Raw genomic sequence first — 13,987 nt, 5'->3', positions numbered from 1 at the left:
ACTACATGGGCCAAGAGTGTGGTAGATATGTTGCATATGTATACCTGGGATTCTTAGGGTTAGAGAAGACAAAAGTCAGATCCAGAGGGATACCCAGGGCTTAGATGGCAGTTTGTCTCTGAGGTTGATTTTCTGGAAACTGTCTCCAAGATGGAAAGTTATTGATGGGTGGTATGTAGGAAGTTTATAGGGAGCTCTTTTAGGGCCAATTACTGTGGGAGGGAAGAGAGGAAGTAGAATTGGGCAGAAATCAGCTGTAGGCGCCAGAGGCTTTAGCAGACTGAAAGGCAGATCTCAGGCTAAGTTGGGTGTTTTGGTTCTGTCAGGACAAAGGGATGAGGTCTTCTAGCACTGACCAGGCAAGAGATACTACCCCAGAAATTGGGTGTAACCTTGGGGAAGGCAGCCTGTTCAGCCAAGGACAGTTCCTCAAGAAGACTAGCAGAGGGCAGGGAAATGGCTCAGTCAGTAAGGTCCTTACTGTTCAAGCATGAGGACTTGCTAAGAACCCATTTGAGCACAGACACAGCACCTGTCATCCCCTGCTGGAGGAAATGGAGACAGGAGGATCCCTGGGGCTTGCTGACCAGATAATCTAGCCAAATTGGTGAGCTCTAGGTTCAGTGAAAGACCCTGTTTGGTTCTTGTTGTTTTTTTTGTTTTATTTTGTTTAAGAAAAGGTGGAGAATGGCATTGACCTCTGTCCTGCAAATGCACATGCATATAAACATGCGCAAACACCCTTAAAACACATGTAGTCCCACAGTTGGGATCAGTCTCTCCACTATGCTGGTGGGGGGCTACTTTGAAGGCTAGCATTTTCTCCACGGGTGCATTTTGCAAAATATTCTGGAATTCTGTAATCATAGTGTTTTTGTTTTTTTGATTTTTGAGATAGGGTTTCTCTGTATAGACCAGGCTGTCCTGGATTCACTGTATAGACTAGGCTGTCCTTGAACTCAGAGATCCATCTTCCTCTGTGTCGTGAGTGTTGGGACTAAAGGCAAGTGCCACCCCTGCCTGCCTTCTGACAGGATATTATGTAGCCCAGGCTGATATGAAATTCAAACCTCAAATTTCACTTTGTAGACCAGGCTAGCTTCAAACTCACAGAGATTCACTTGCTTCTGCCTCCTGAGTGCTGGGGTTAAAGATGTGTACTTATATACCAAACTAAGAAAAATTTTGGAAAGTATATACAAGGCTGAATGTGGGGGCACATGCCTGCAATTCTATGACAGGCTGAGGTAGGAGAACTGGAGTTCTAAGAACAGTCCGGGTTATCTCAGAAAAGAAGCGAAAAGTTTTGATTGGTTTCTCTTAGGGTCTGAGAGCGCTCCTGCTGGATGTGATGGCCCTCTTACCAGAGGAGGGTACTGCTGTCTTGAGGCAGAACTGATCTTCCTGTCATTTCCCTCTGTCATTCACCCACAATTCCTCTTATCTCTTGTCAGAAACTCTGATGTGACTTATGGGTTGGGATGGTTTATACCCCATTTCCCAAGATGTTTAAGCCCCCAAATGTTGCTATACACTTTTTAGGATGCAGTTGTTGCATTTACCCATTTATTGTAAGAAAAGGGACAGGAGAGTACTGTGACAACCATGTGGATTAGTTGAATGCCAAACATTGCTCCCATCCCTGTCAGTAGCAGCCGTCTGCTGCTTTTCTGGAGATTGCTGTTGACAACTCCTGGCCAGAGGGATGTCTTATCATGTGTTCGTGATCCATGTCAGTTTATTTCCTTTCTCTGTTACACCACCCCATTTACAAGGAAACATTTTCTGTGCTAGAGACTGCCTAAGTTCTCATCCCAATGGTTGGTCCTCATTCTATTAGGCGGTCCAGATCCTGAATCTTAGCAAGTACACATCGGTTATCTTTGCTGTGGGTTGGCTTCTCTAGAAAAGAGGTTGAGTTGTAAGACGTTATTAAAGAATGCTTGCAGGCTCCATATCTCTGGATGGAGGAAAAGAAACAACTGGACAGAGCCAGGTTATAGGGCAGTCACAGCAGGGCCAGAGGTAGGCTTGCTGGGAGCTCTGGGATGACCCTGCATTGGCCACTCACTGTTAACTGTTCTAGGGACATGGGATCATGGGCAAAGCACTCTCAAAGGTGGCAACAGGAGATGGAGTGGAGAGGAGAAGGTCAAGTTATTTAGCTGTGAAAGGAAGTCTAGATAGTACAGTGTCCTTGAGAGTTCATATCATACATTCATTCTAGTCGGTATGACCTTGGTGTCTACTCTAAAGAGATTTTTCCACCCAGGAAGGGAAGAAGACTAATGTGCATTAGCCCTTGTTTTCTCATCATTCTCCCATTGGCAAGAGGATAGTAGTAAAGGATGTACTTCTTGATTAACTACACTTGGCACCTGAGCAGATTCCAGCCATGCTGGAAGAGGTGGCCTATCACAAGAAATGCAGCAGGAAGTCTGCACAAAACTCCAGAAGATGAGATCTAGCCAATGAAAATCTGTCTTGGTTTATTGTTTGGCTAGAGCTAGGGAAACAGAAGACTAAGCTGAGACCCTACTCAGGTTCACCCTAAAAGTCTTGGCACAGCCTGACTTCCAATAGGTGCTTCTCATTATTATTTTTTTTTTTTAAGGGCTGGATGCCCTGAGGCAAGGGGGTTACTTCTTCTCTCATCAGAGTGGTGACCCACTTCGTTATACTATTTTCTCTTCTAGAATTTATTTTCCATAATTTAGACTTCCCTAAAACTCTTCCCTGCATCTGTGTTGAAAATACAAGTTCTGGCCCTGCAGTGGTGGTCCACACCTTTAATCCTAGCACTTGGGAGGCAGATGCAGGTGGATCTCTGTGAGTTTGAGTCCAAGCTGGTTACACAGAGAAACCTCGTCTTGGGGAGAAAGTGTGTGTGTGTGTGTGTGTGTGTGTGTGTGTGTGTGTGTGTGTGTGTGTGTGTGTGTGTGTGTGTGTGTGTGTATCTGTGTGTTCCGAGAGGGTAAAGTCCATGTTTGTCTCATATACTGTCATGTCCTCAGCATCCCCAGACTAGCATTCAGTGAATTTTTGTTGTATGAGTGAATGTGTGGGGGAGGAGGATTATTTTTGGAAAAAGGCAGTCAATAATCCATTTTCTAATAGTGACTCATTGTTTTCAGGCCATTCTTGGCCCTTTCTCATCTAAAACACACATAAATAAAGTGCACTGGCAAGGCATTAGCGTTGTTGACATAACAATATTTTAATACCATCATTAAACGGGATTCTGGGATCTTCTATGGTCACCCAGCAATGTTATTGCTCACATTTGGAGGCCTTCTCTCCTCTATGCTCTTGCCCTGTCCCAGTGTTTCCCCACCAATGAATGAAGAGCCTTGGGTGAAGCAGGAACTCAGTTTGTTCCTGCAGAAATTTCCGTTTTTCCCATATAAGTTTTTACACTCTGCCTTGGAGTAGTTTCCACCTGTGCCATGTTTCCCAGGTTCTACTGAAGCCTTGAAACAACTATCTGGCTGCTCAAAATCTGGGAAGAAGTCTTGCAGCGCCCCCTGGCGGCCATCTAGAGAGACGGGCGGCGCCCCGTGGCCTGTGATCCTGATCTTCTGCCTCGGGGATTCCAAACTGTTGGAAGTCAGACAGATTCCAGCCTCAGCTCCTGGGAGGATCAAGAGAGCCCCGCCCTGGGCAATGGAGAAGGGCCCCCTCAAAAGCAAAGATGGTACATGGAGTAATAGGAAAAGGGTGATGTTTTGGGTTCCAAGCCCGCCTAAATTTGTCTCTTTTGTAAAATGGCAGTCACACATGGAGATGTCTCACCATTGTTTGCTCATCAAGATTAACGAGATAGTCTTTTTTAGTGGACATCTCTGTGAGTTTCAACAAATATATAACACTCTTGCCCACTCCCACAATCAAGCGAGGGAATGTATTCATCTCCCCTAAATTACCTTGCCACTGCCCTTGCTACGCCCCAATTTCTTGTACTTTCAATGTTTTCTCAAATTTTCCTTTTTCCACGGAGAATGGCTAAATGTGGAATCGTGTATAGAGATTTTTTTGAGTGATTCCTTTTACTCTGTTGTCTTTAAAATTTTAAAATTATATCTCTGTGTGTGACAGGGAGGGAGGAAGAGACAGAGAATGGGGTGGGGGGATTTGTGGGAGTCAGTTCTCTCCTCCATGTGGGTCCTGGAGATTAAATTCAGGTTGTCAGGCTTGGCTGCAAGCACCTTTTCCTGGCAAGCCATCTTGTCCACCCCACTGCTATCTTTCAAAACAAGATTACTTTGTTAGCACATTTATTTACCTTGTAAGCTTCAGTTTTCCAACTGAAGTTGTTGGAGGTGTCCAGCAAGGACATTTTCTCTGAGGACAACCATGAGCCTCAGGAGTCCCCACAGCTCGCTATGGGAAGCTGGGGAAGCCCTTCTCAGCAGTGACCCTGGACATACCACAGTCACACAGCCTCAGCCAAGGCCTGGTGAATTTCAGCGCATCACTGGCCCTTACAGGAGTTGTGTGTGAAATGGTGTATTTCCTCCTAGATGATGTGTGCATCCACCACTGTCCATTTCTACTGGCAGGGAAGTGATATGGATGAGTGACTGCATTCTGGGCTCCACATATCACACAGCAGCCAGCATGGTGATTTTATTTAAAACAAGGACAACCTGATCATGTCCAGCGTAAATTACTTCCAAGTTTTTCTTCGTGTAAACCTGGATATCAGCCCATCTATCAGGAAGTACACCTCCCATCACCTGCCTGGTGCTGTTCGTGTCTCCATCAAGGCTGGTTCCTGTCTTAGAACCTTGATTTTGTTTGTCCCCCCCCCCATCTACATCTAGCTTGTAGATTTTCTCACCTTGATCCATATTTACTGTCAGGGAAACCTGGTCCCTATCCCTATGTGAAACTTAGGTCCCCTGGTGTTTACCCTTAGAGCTCTCTGCCTTTCCCCCTATTTAGCATCCAGTTTGTGTTTACATAACTGACAGCTGTGTCCTCTACTAGGTTGTAAGATCCACAAGGGCAACGAGCCCATGTAGTTCACTATAGTAAACCAGGGCCTGAGTGCACTACTTGCACCAACATTTGTCAAGTGAATGGATGATAATAACTTAACTGATATTAAGCACCCATAATGCACTAGCACTGTACAGTAGCCCTTTAACTGCCCTGTTAAATTCCCAGACCCTTTTTTTTTTTTTTTTTTTTTTTTTTTGTTAGTTTTTTGAGGGTTTCTCTGTATTGCTTTGCAGCCTGTCCTGGAACTAGCTCTGTAGACCAGGCTGGCCTTGAACTCATAGAGGTCCATCTGCCTCTGCCTCCTGAGTGCTGGGACTAAAGGTGTGCGCCACCAATGCCTGGCAATTTGCAGTCCACAGCGCCATCGCCATGCTGTTGTCTTGATAAATGACTGAAACAAGTTCCTCTTGTTCTGTTAGAAAAAGGACACAGCTTCAAGGTCAAGGGGACTGCCCACAGCTGGAACAAAAAGAAGCAGACCAAACTCACCGTGGGCAGCCTGGGATTGGGCCTGATCATCATCCAGAATGGACCTTACCTCCAGATTAGTCACCTCATCAATAAAGGTGCTGCAGCCAGTGACGGGATACTCCAGCCAGGTGACTGGTTTCCACCTGCCTTCAGGGAGTCAGCAGGAGGATATGACATTGTCTGAGAATTTCCTGTGGGGCAGCCGATTGCTTCCACTTGTATACACATCAGTTACTTGCTATTCATTTGGTTTCTAGTACCATTCTAGGAAGGCTGTCCTCGCCACCTTCCTTTCGCAGGTGAGGAGACTGGAGTTTAGTGGCTGAGCCTTCCTCGCCAGGTTCACTTTCATCCAGTGAGTAGGAGACAAACACAGAGCTGATGTCACCCACTCCACAGTTCGCAACTAGTTAATCATAGCTAACATGTGGAGGCAAATGATCTCTTTCACCCTCTCAATAGCCTCAGGATATATTCTACACTGAACCACTATGCAAATATGTAGGTATTTAGGAACTTGCCCAGTTATACCTAGGAGTTGGAATTTAAGCCCTCTCTCTCAGATTCCAAGTCCAAAGGTCTCATCAAGATCCCCTAGCTTTGCAGGACTCTGGGGGAATGCATTTCTATCTAATGCAAGACATGTTTTCTCAGTATCTGTCTAGGGCCCTTGTGCTGTGCCTAGGACGGGGGGAAGCACAGTGGGATGAAATCATGAGAGGGAAAACCACTTCCGGCCATTTGTTCAGAGATCTATCTGAGATGTGTCACTTTCTCATTTTGTGACTTTGGCAAATTCAAGTTTTGAAGCCTCACTGACTTCATATCTAAATTGGGAAGAGTCTCATCTCTGTTCTAGGTTGTTAAGATGTAGTAAAATATTGTGAAGAGCTCTGAAAACAAGTACTCTAGAAATATTGCCAATTTGCATTATTATGGGTTCTCTATAGCTAGTTGTCTTTTAGATATTAGCTTTTCTGTATGTATATGTGTGAGGCCACTGATTGATGCTGATGGTCTTCCTTGATCATTCTTATATTCTTTGATTGTGGTCAAAGGTCAGATTTGAAACCATGACCTGCTAGAAAACCCATAACATGTTACCGATGGCTTCATAAGCAGAAGTGAGATTTCTTTCTTCCTTTTTTTTAAACCCTATTTCTCTGTGTAGCTAGTCTGGCTCGCCTGGAAAGAAGTGAAATTTCAATGCAGACATTCTGGGCACCAAATCTCTTAATGGAAACCAGTTACTGTTCAGTTTCTAGGTTTTCTGTTTTTTTGAGACAGGGTTTCTTTGTATTGCTTTGGAGGCTGTCCTGGCACTAGCTCTGTAGACCAGGCTGGCCTTGAACTCAAAGAGATTGACCTGCCTCTTCCTCCGGAGTGCTGAGACTAAAGGAGTGCACCACTAGTGCCGGCCAGTGTCCAGGTTTTAAAGTCTGATTTTCCATTATTTTTGACAGCAACCATGGGATTTGCCACTTCTTTGACACCTGCCAGCCCTGTTATTTCTCATCCATGTGTTCTAAAGTTCTTTGTCTTTGGTATTTTATCTTGATCTGGTAATTTGGTGTTTTCTTTGTCTGATGTGCAAAGTCTTAAGATATTACTACAGCTTTAAAATATTACTACAGCTTTGACAGTGGACAGTGGCTTCTGTCATACAGTTAGCCATACCCAGGCTTGCTCACTCACTCACTCACTCATTCATTCATTCTACATTTCCTTAATTCCTTTCCGTGTCCATGTCCTATGGGCACTAACAGTGGAGAACTTGGCAAATGTGACTCTAACCACACTAAATGTGTATAATTTACATCCTAGTTGGAAGGAACAGAGAATGAGAAATCCTATCTTTCAGTAGTGTGGCTGCTGCACAGTTGATTTAATATAGGCAATCTAAACAGACTTATATAGTGTCATTCCTACAGCCTATTAGAGCAGAAAAAAAGATACATGATGAGGTTAGTGTTCATAAACACCCAACTGGTGTCCATGAAAGGGAGCGTTGGTATCTCTTGCCAGAACAATCACATTCATACCCCAACACATTTGGTTTAAAGCCAGAATGGTCAGGGAATTGAGCTGTTTATGTTCTCTTGATAAGTCACTCTCTTACAACATAATTAAGCAGAATGCCAAGCCACAGTCTTCAGCTATAAACACCCCTTTTAACACCAGGCACACAAACTCATCCTAAGAGGGTAACTTTGTTACTGTAATTAACCTCAGCAGGAAGAGCAGCTGTTTCATACTGCACAGCCTGCAGGTAGCTCTGAGAGAAACTTTGCTTCATTCTGAAGTTATTTTCAGTACATGCTTTTGTTTGCTTTGCTTTTTGAGACAGTCTCACTATGTAGCTCAGGCTGGCCTTGAACTCTTTGTTCATCTTCTTGCCTCAGCCTTGTTTTTTTTTTTTTTTTTTTTTTTTTTTAAGACAGGGTTTCCTTATGTAGCCCTGGCTGTCCTGGAACTCACTTTGTAGATCAGGTTGACTTCAAATCTCAGAGATCTGCCTGCCTCTCCCTCTACATGCTGGGATGAAAGGCCTGCCACCCCTCTTCTGCCTCAGTCTTCTGAACAGTTTTATAGGTACATGTGCTACTGTGTCCAGCTCAGTATGAGACTGGTTTTATCCCCATCTACTTCTCAAAACCCATGCAGAAGGATTCCTCAGACTTTTTAGAACAGTGGAAACTTTTAGGATCTCACACTAGGGAAGTGCCTGGCAGTGCTTGGACACTCCCTTAGAGCGTATAACTCCTGACTAGCCTGCAGTAGGAGCCAGCACCAGCTGGCTGGGTTTCACCTGTCTTGAATGAGAGTTATTGAGGGCTCCTAGCTTCACCATTCAGGCAGGTAACCTGTCATCCTGTGTCAGTTATAAAGTCCTGACAGGCAATACAGGAATTAAGAAACTTAAGTACTGAGTGGGAGCACAGACACACAGAGAAGATGGGATTGAGTGGGCTGTGCTCACTCTGATGGAGGGCACAGACTGTGAACAACACAAGGAGGAGTTAGCTAGTCTCAGTAGGAGGTCTCTGTAAATGAGGCGTGTCAGGTTGCATTCTCCAAGAAGAGGAAGCTGCAGTTGCTAGCTTTTGTACACTGGTCAAAAACACTCATACTTGGACTCATGCTTCTGAGTCTTCCCCAGGGAAGGCTTTGCCACTTCCATGGGTATTGGGGTTCTTGACAAGGCATTACCCATGTTAAGAATACACTCTTCCCCCTGAGAAGTACTGACAACTAAGACTTTCCCCAGAGTGTATCTGTCCTTTAAGTGCAAACCTTCTATATTCCTCCTAAGGGGCTTGGCTGAATGCTAGTATTCATGCTCCTTATTTGAAACAACAGCAAACAGTATTGTTAAGGCACTTAATTTGGGGCAGTATCTGGCTGAATTGCCTGAAAATCTGGATAACCAGGCTTGGAAGATAGGGAAAGACCAAAGGACCCAGAGCCAGGTGACCAGGCTGAGTTTACAGACCTTCACTGTAACTGGTGGGAGCCAGGGGTAGGGTAAGTTAGATTCATACAAGTGAATAATTGACCCTTTTAGCTTTCATTTTGGGGACGTAGGTTTTTATTGTTAAAGTACTTATCTTTTTCCACTAGCTGGGTGCTCAGAAGCTCTTGGTTGACTATCATAATTCCCCACAGAGCACAGCGTGTTTTAAAGAGGGGGTCCTGCTCTCAGTGTTTTGAACCAATTGTGCAGGTTGTCCTGGTGGGCTGAAATGGGATATGCTGAAGAGGTAAGAGGGGCCCAAGTTTAGATTCCTTGGAATCAACACTTTCTGCATTTACATATCATAAGCATAATTAATATAAGTGAATCATCTAATACTCCATATAGTTATTTGGTTTACTTAATTTAGGACAGGGGCAGATAACTGAAACAGAAGCCTTTGTGCTTAATTTAGCTTGTTTGCTGTGGAGGGCTTGGTGATCCCAGGCAGGCAGAATGGAATGTGGCTTCCCTTTCACTAGTTTACCACTCATTTCTCTACGTTTAGCATCTTAACTCTAAATGGTTTGGGTTTTAAATGGTTTTAGCTACTTAACCAGAGGTTAAGAACTTACCAGTTAAGAACTCCAGAAATGGCTAAAAAGTATTATTAAATGGCTATCATAAAAACTAAGGTAGACATCTTTATCATGCCCAGAACACTCATGCAGGAAGTGAATGTTCTTAGTAAGTCCAGATGGAAGCCAGGCTTTGGTTAGAATGAAACAATGTATTAATCCATAAAATATTTCAATAAAGCCAGAGATCAGTATGGCTCTTTTAAACCCATTATCTATATTTACTGTTTTTCCTTTTTCAGGTGATGTTCTGATTAGTGTTGGACATGCCAACGTGTTAGGATATACCCTCCGTGAATTTTTAAAGCTTTTGCAAAATATCACTATAGGAACAGTGCTACAAATCAAGGCTTACCAAGACTTTATTGACATACCCCTGGAATGGAAAGATGTGTATGATTTAATCCCCGAGACCAAATTTCCAGTTCCACAGTAAGTTGTCTACTTTAAGACAATGTTATGAAACCCAGGCTTGTGAGGTGCTGGGTTCTGGTTTAATGTGAGAATCATGAAATGGCAAGAACCATGAGGAGGTTTGGTGACACTGCCAGGGCTTAGTGAACTACATTCTGCAAAGGACATTCTACAGGACCTCATATTAGGGAGTATTAGTTACAAAGGCAACTTGGGAGTTAGGAACTCAGTCAGCAGAACTGGATACTTTGTCCCCCAAATCTACCTGCACTGTGCCAATGCAGCCTATCTAGTAAGCTCTACAACACAGGCTGAGATGGAGATGGGGCATGGCTTAGTAGATGAAGTGCTTGCTGTGAGAGCGTACCCCTAGCACCATGAAAAAGCTGAGTGTGGTGGAGTATGACTAACTCCAGAGGTGACAGGGAGGACAGAAGAGGACCCCCAGAGCTTATTGGTCAGCTAGTCAGTCTAGCCCAAGTGGTGAGCTGCCAGTTCAGTGAGAGACCCCTTCTCAAAAAAGTAGAGCATGATGGAGGGATACCTACCATCAACTGCCCACTACAAGGGCATGCACACACTGTGCTGAGGATCCTACTTCCTCCTCCTCTTCTTGCAGTAACACCCTAGAACCTTCTCAATAACACTTATACCTGTCTTAGTTAGGGTGTCTATTGCTATGAGAAAGTACCGTGACCAAAAGCAATTTGTAGAGGAAAGGATTTTGCTTATACTTCCACATCACAGTCCATCATTCAAAGGAAAGTCAGGGCAGGAACTGAAGAAGAGGATGTAGAGGAATGCTGCTTACTGGCTTTCTCAGTTTTTTTTTTTTTTTTTTTTTAACAACACCTAGAACATCTACCCAGGGGTGGCACCACCCACAATGGGCTAGGCCCTCCCATACCAAGGCAATGGAGACATTTTTCTCAATTAAGAGTCCCTCTTTCCAGATGTCTAAGTTTGTGTCAAGCTGACGAAACCCAACCAGCACAATGCCTTTTTATAAGTCTCTCTGTTTAGTAAACACTTAACTCCACCGCTCTTCCTGCTCCTCCTGTTCGAATGTGATGAAAAAGCCAATAGAGCTCTCCATCCCTCAGGAGACACATGTCTCAGGTGCTGCAGTACAGTAGGTATTCTTTTCTCTCTCCTCCCAGATCGCCTGCCACCTTATTTGGTGATTCCAATGAACTTGTCTGTAGTTTGCTCAACTTTTAAGCAGCGGCACTCTTTACAACTCCTCAATCCTCTTATTCCTGCCTTTGACCCAGTTTCCCAGGTCTGTGAGATTAGTGTTTTCCCTCAACGCTTAGCCTTTGGCTCTTCTGGTTCCTAGGCTGTCTCAGTGCCTGTAGTTTCTGTTACTGTCCATACACTAAGCACTTATGAAGTGTATTATCTCCACCCATCTTTTTTTAAATTAATTTATTTTTATTTTACATATCGATCCCAGTTACCTCTACCTCCCTCTCTGTTCTACCCCCCCCAACTCCACAGGTAGGGTGATGACTTCCAGGAGGGGTCAACAAAATCTGTCAAGTCAAGTCATTTGGAGTAGGGACTAGGCCCTCCCTCCTGTCTCTAGGTTAAGGGAGTATCCCTCCATGGAGAATGTGCTCCTAAAGTCCTTTTGTGCACCAGGGATACATCCTGGTTCCACTGTCAGAGGTCCCTTAGACTGCTCAGGCCTTCTAACTGAGACCCATGTTCAGGGGGGTCTGTGTCGGTCCAATGCTGGATTCCTAGCTATCAGCCTGGGGACCCATTAGCTTCTCCTTGTTCAGGTCATCCATCTCTGTATCTCCACCCATCTTAAATCACCCACTATCTCCCCTTAAATTTACCCTTGAAATCAAAGGCCAGTTGAATTGGTTTATGTTTTTCTTTCTTTCCCCACTTATGTGACCACCCTTTATGACTAGCTGTGTGTAATAAAACTCCATTCAATACCATTATTAATAGAAGAGATAAACTTTAGGAAAAGTTGCTTAAATTCTTGGAAACAGAGCTATAAGCACAGGGACAGTTTTGGGCCTGCAGGGCACCAGGATGAGTAAGTCCAGGGGCCAGTATCTGTTCTAGGATTTAACAAGGTGAGCTAGCAGAGTTCAAGCATCATCCGCACTTCAACAATGAAGCCATGAACAGGGTCAAGTTTGAAAAGGAAAGCCTTAGACAGCCTATGTAGTATTGTCCGGGGGCAGGGGGGAAGAAGAAGAGAACCTCAGAATTACTAATGGCTAGCATGCTGAAAAGTCTTGAAGCTCAACCATCGCCTAGCTCCCCTGGTAATGGGTTATCTTTTGTTATTGCTATATGACCCACGAGAACAGAGTTTTGGTCTAGAGGGCCAGATTGAACCTGTCACTCAAGGTACAATGAAATTAGTTCATCCTTTAAGGTCTTATAATAGTCTAGTCAGTGGTCTGGCTTAAATCTTAAAAGTTTTCTTTTAAAGTAGTGTGAAGTAATTTAAGGCAGGATTTCTATTTATGATTGGGAAAAAAAATTAAGGAATTTAAAAATATGATCCAGATCTCTCAAGCTCAAAGGAGACACTTTCCAGCACCTGGGAAGCAGAGGTAGACAGATCTGAGTGTTTGAATCCAGGGGGTGGGATGGGGTTAGCTCTGGAGCAGTGGAGGAGATGTTTGTGTGCAGGGTGTGTGTGTGTGCAGAAAGTACTGACCTATGCTGTAAGATATTTTTTAGGTGACTTTAAATGTTTAAGTACTGATTATCTGTAGCTCCAGTTTCAGCAGATATGACAACCTTATTTGACACCCATGGGCATTAGCATACACATGGCACACATATATACATACATGCAGGCAAAACACTCATACACACAAAATATATCAATCTGAAATTATCCAAGCACCAAGAATCCATTTCATCAACACTAAATGCTTTAGAAAGTAATGAAGGTAATTTGTATTTTTAGGTTTTCACACACACACACACACACAGACACACACACACACAGACACACACACACACAGACACACACACACCAAACCCTAATGGCTTTATTTTTTACTCTGTGTGTGTGCAAGCTGAGTGCAGTGTCCATGGAGACCAGAAGAAGGCATAGGGTTCTCCAGAACTAGATTTATAGGCAGTTGTGAGCTCTCCAGCTCTCTCTCTTTCTCTCTCTCTCTCTATATATATATGAGACAAAATAATTGATAAGATTCTGTTAGGGAACTCTGTTAAGACATTAAGTATGTATTGCATCCACTCTTCATTTCAGCACACCAAAGAAAACGGAGCAGGCAAAAGATGAGCCTTTTGCAAGCAGAGATGACCATGAGGATGTAGTCTTAGATAAACGACTGAAGTATTACAGATATCCTCGGTCAGTTTGGAATCACCCTGTAAGGATACCGGTATCAATCTCCACAGAATGGCATGGATATAAAAAGAAGGACCATACTATTAGTGTTGGCAAAGATGTTAACTGTGATGTAGTTATTCACAAAGATGATAAGAAAGAACTGAGGGCCCCCTCTCCATACTGGACAATGGTGGAGCGCGACAATGCCATCTCCTCCACCTCTTCCTCCTCTGCTGCTTCCTCCAACTCAGATGCTTTTTGGCTGGAGGACTATGCACAGGCTGAGAAGGGGGAAAGTCAGAAGGTATCAAAGTTTGCTTAGGTATTTGTTTGCAAATCTGTGGCCACAGAAATTTTTATTTTTAAATATCCAATGTATAGGTTTGTAAAATTCCTACAGCACTTAGCAACTCTTCTAAGATTGTACAAAAAGGCCTTCTTCAGTTACTAGCTCAGGGCTTCCTTCCCGTAGTCTAACAGATTCCACAGATCTGTTCTCAGATCACATTATCTTCTATACAACATCGAGTAGAGGAACCCAGTCATCAGAATGGCTGACCACTTGTCTTTTAAGGTAAAATTTTCTTTGGGCTGGTTGTTTACATACAACCCCACCCCCACCCTTTCAGTGATACTTTCACTTGGAAGTCAGGCTGAGAGTTACTT

The 13,987-nt window shown here is 43.8% G+C and overlaps 1 protein-coding gene across 1 annotated transcript; it reads left to right on the top strand.

Annotated features, from left to right (window-relative positions):
- The first annotated feature begins 3,614 nt into the window (after window positions 1-3,614).
- Window positions 3,615-13,747, top strand: Pdzd9 (PDZ domain containing 9). Its single transcript, XM_051192830.1, has 4 exons — window positions 3,615-3,694; window positions 5,424-5,603; window positions 9,810-9,999; window positions 13,238-13,747. Exons 1-4 carry the CDS (start codon window positions 3,664-3,666, stop codon window positions 13,641-13,643), a joined length of 807 nt encoding a protein of 268 aa, XP_051048787.1. The 5' UTR covers window positions 3,615-3,663; the 3' UTR covers window positions 13,644-13,747.
- The last annotated feature ends 240 nt before the right edge of the window (window positions 13,748-13,987 follow it).

The sequence above is a fragment of the Phodopus roborovskii genome, unplaced genomic scaffold, assembly GCF_943737965.1.
Source record: "Phodopus roborovskii unplaced genomic scaffold, PHOROB, whole genome shotgun sequence".
NCBI classification, from domain to species: domain Eukaryota; kingdom Metazoa; phylum Chordata; class Mammalia; order Rodentia; family Cricetidae; genus Phodopus; species Phodopus roborovskii.
The sequence above is the reverse complement of the archived record's forward strand: the minus strand, read 5'-3'. Positions and strand labels throughout refer to the sequence as shown.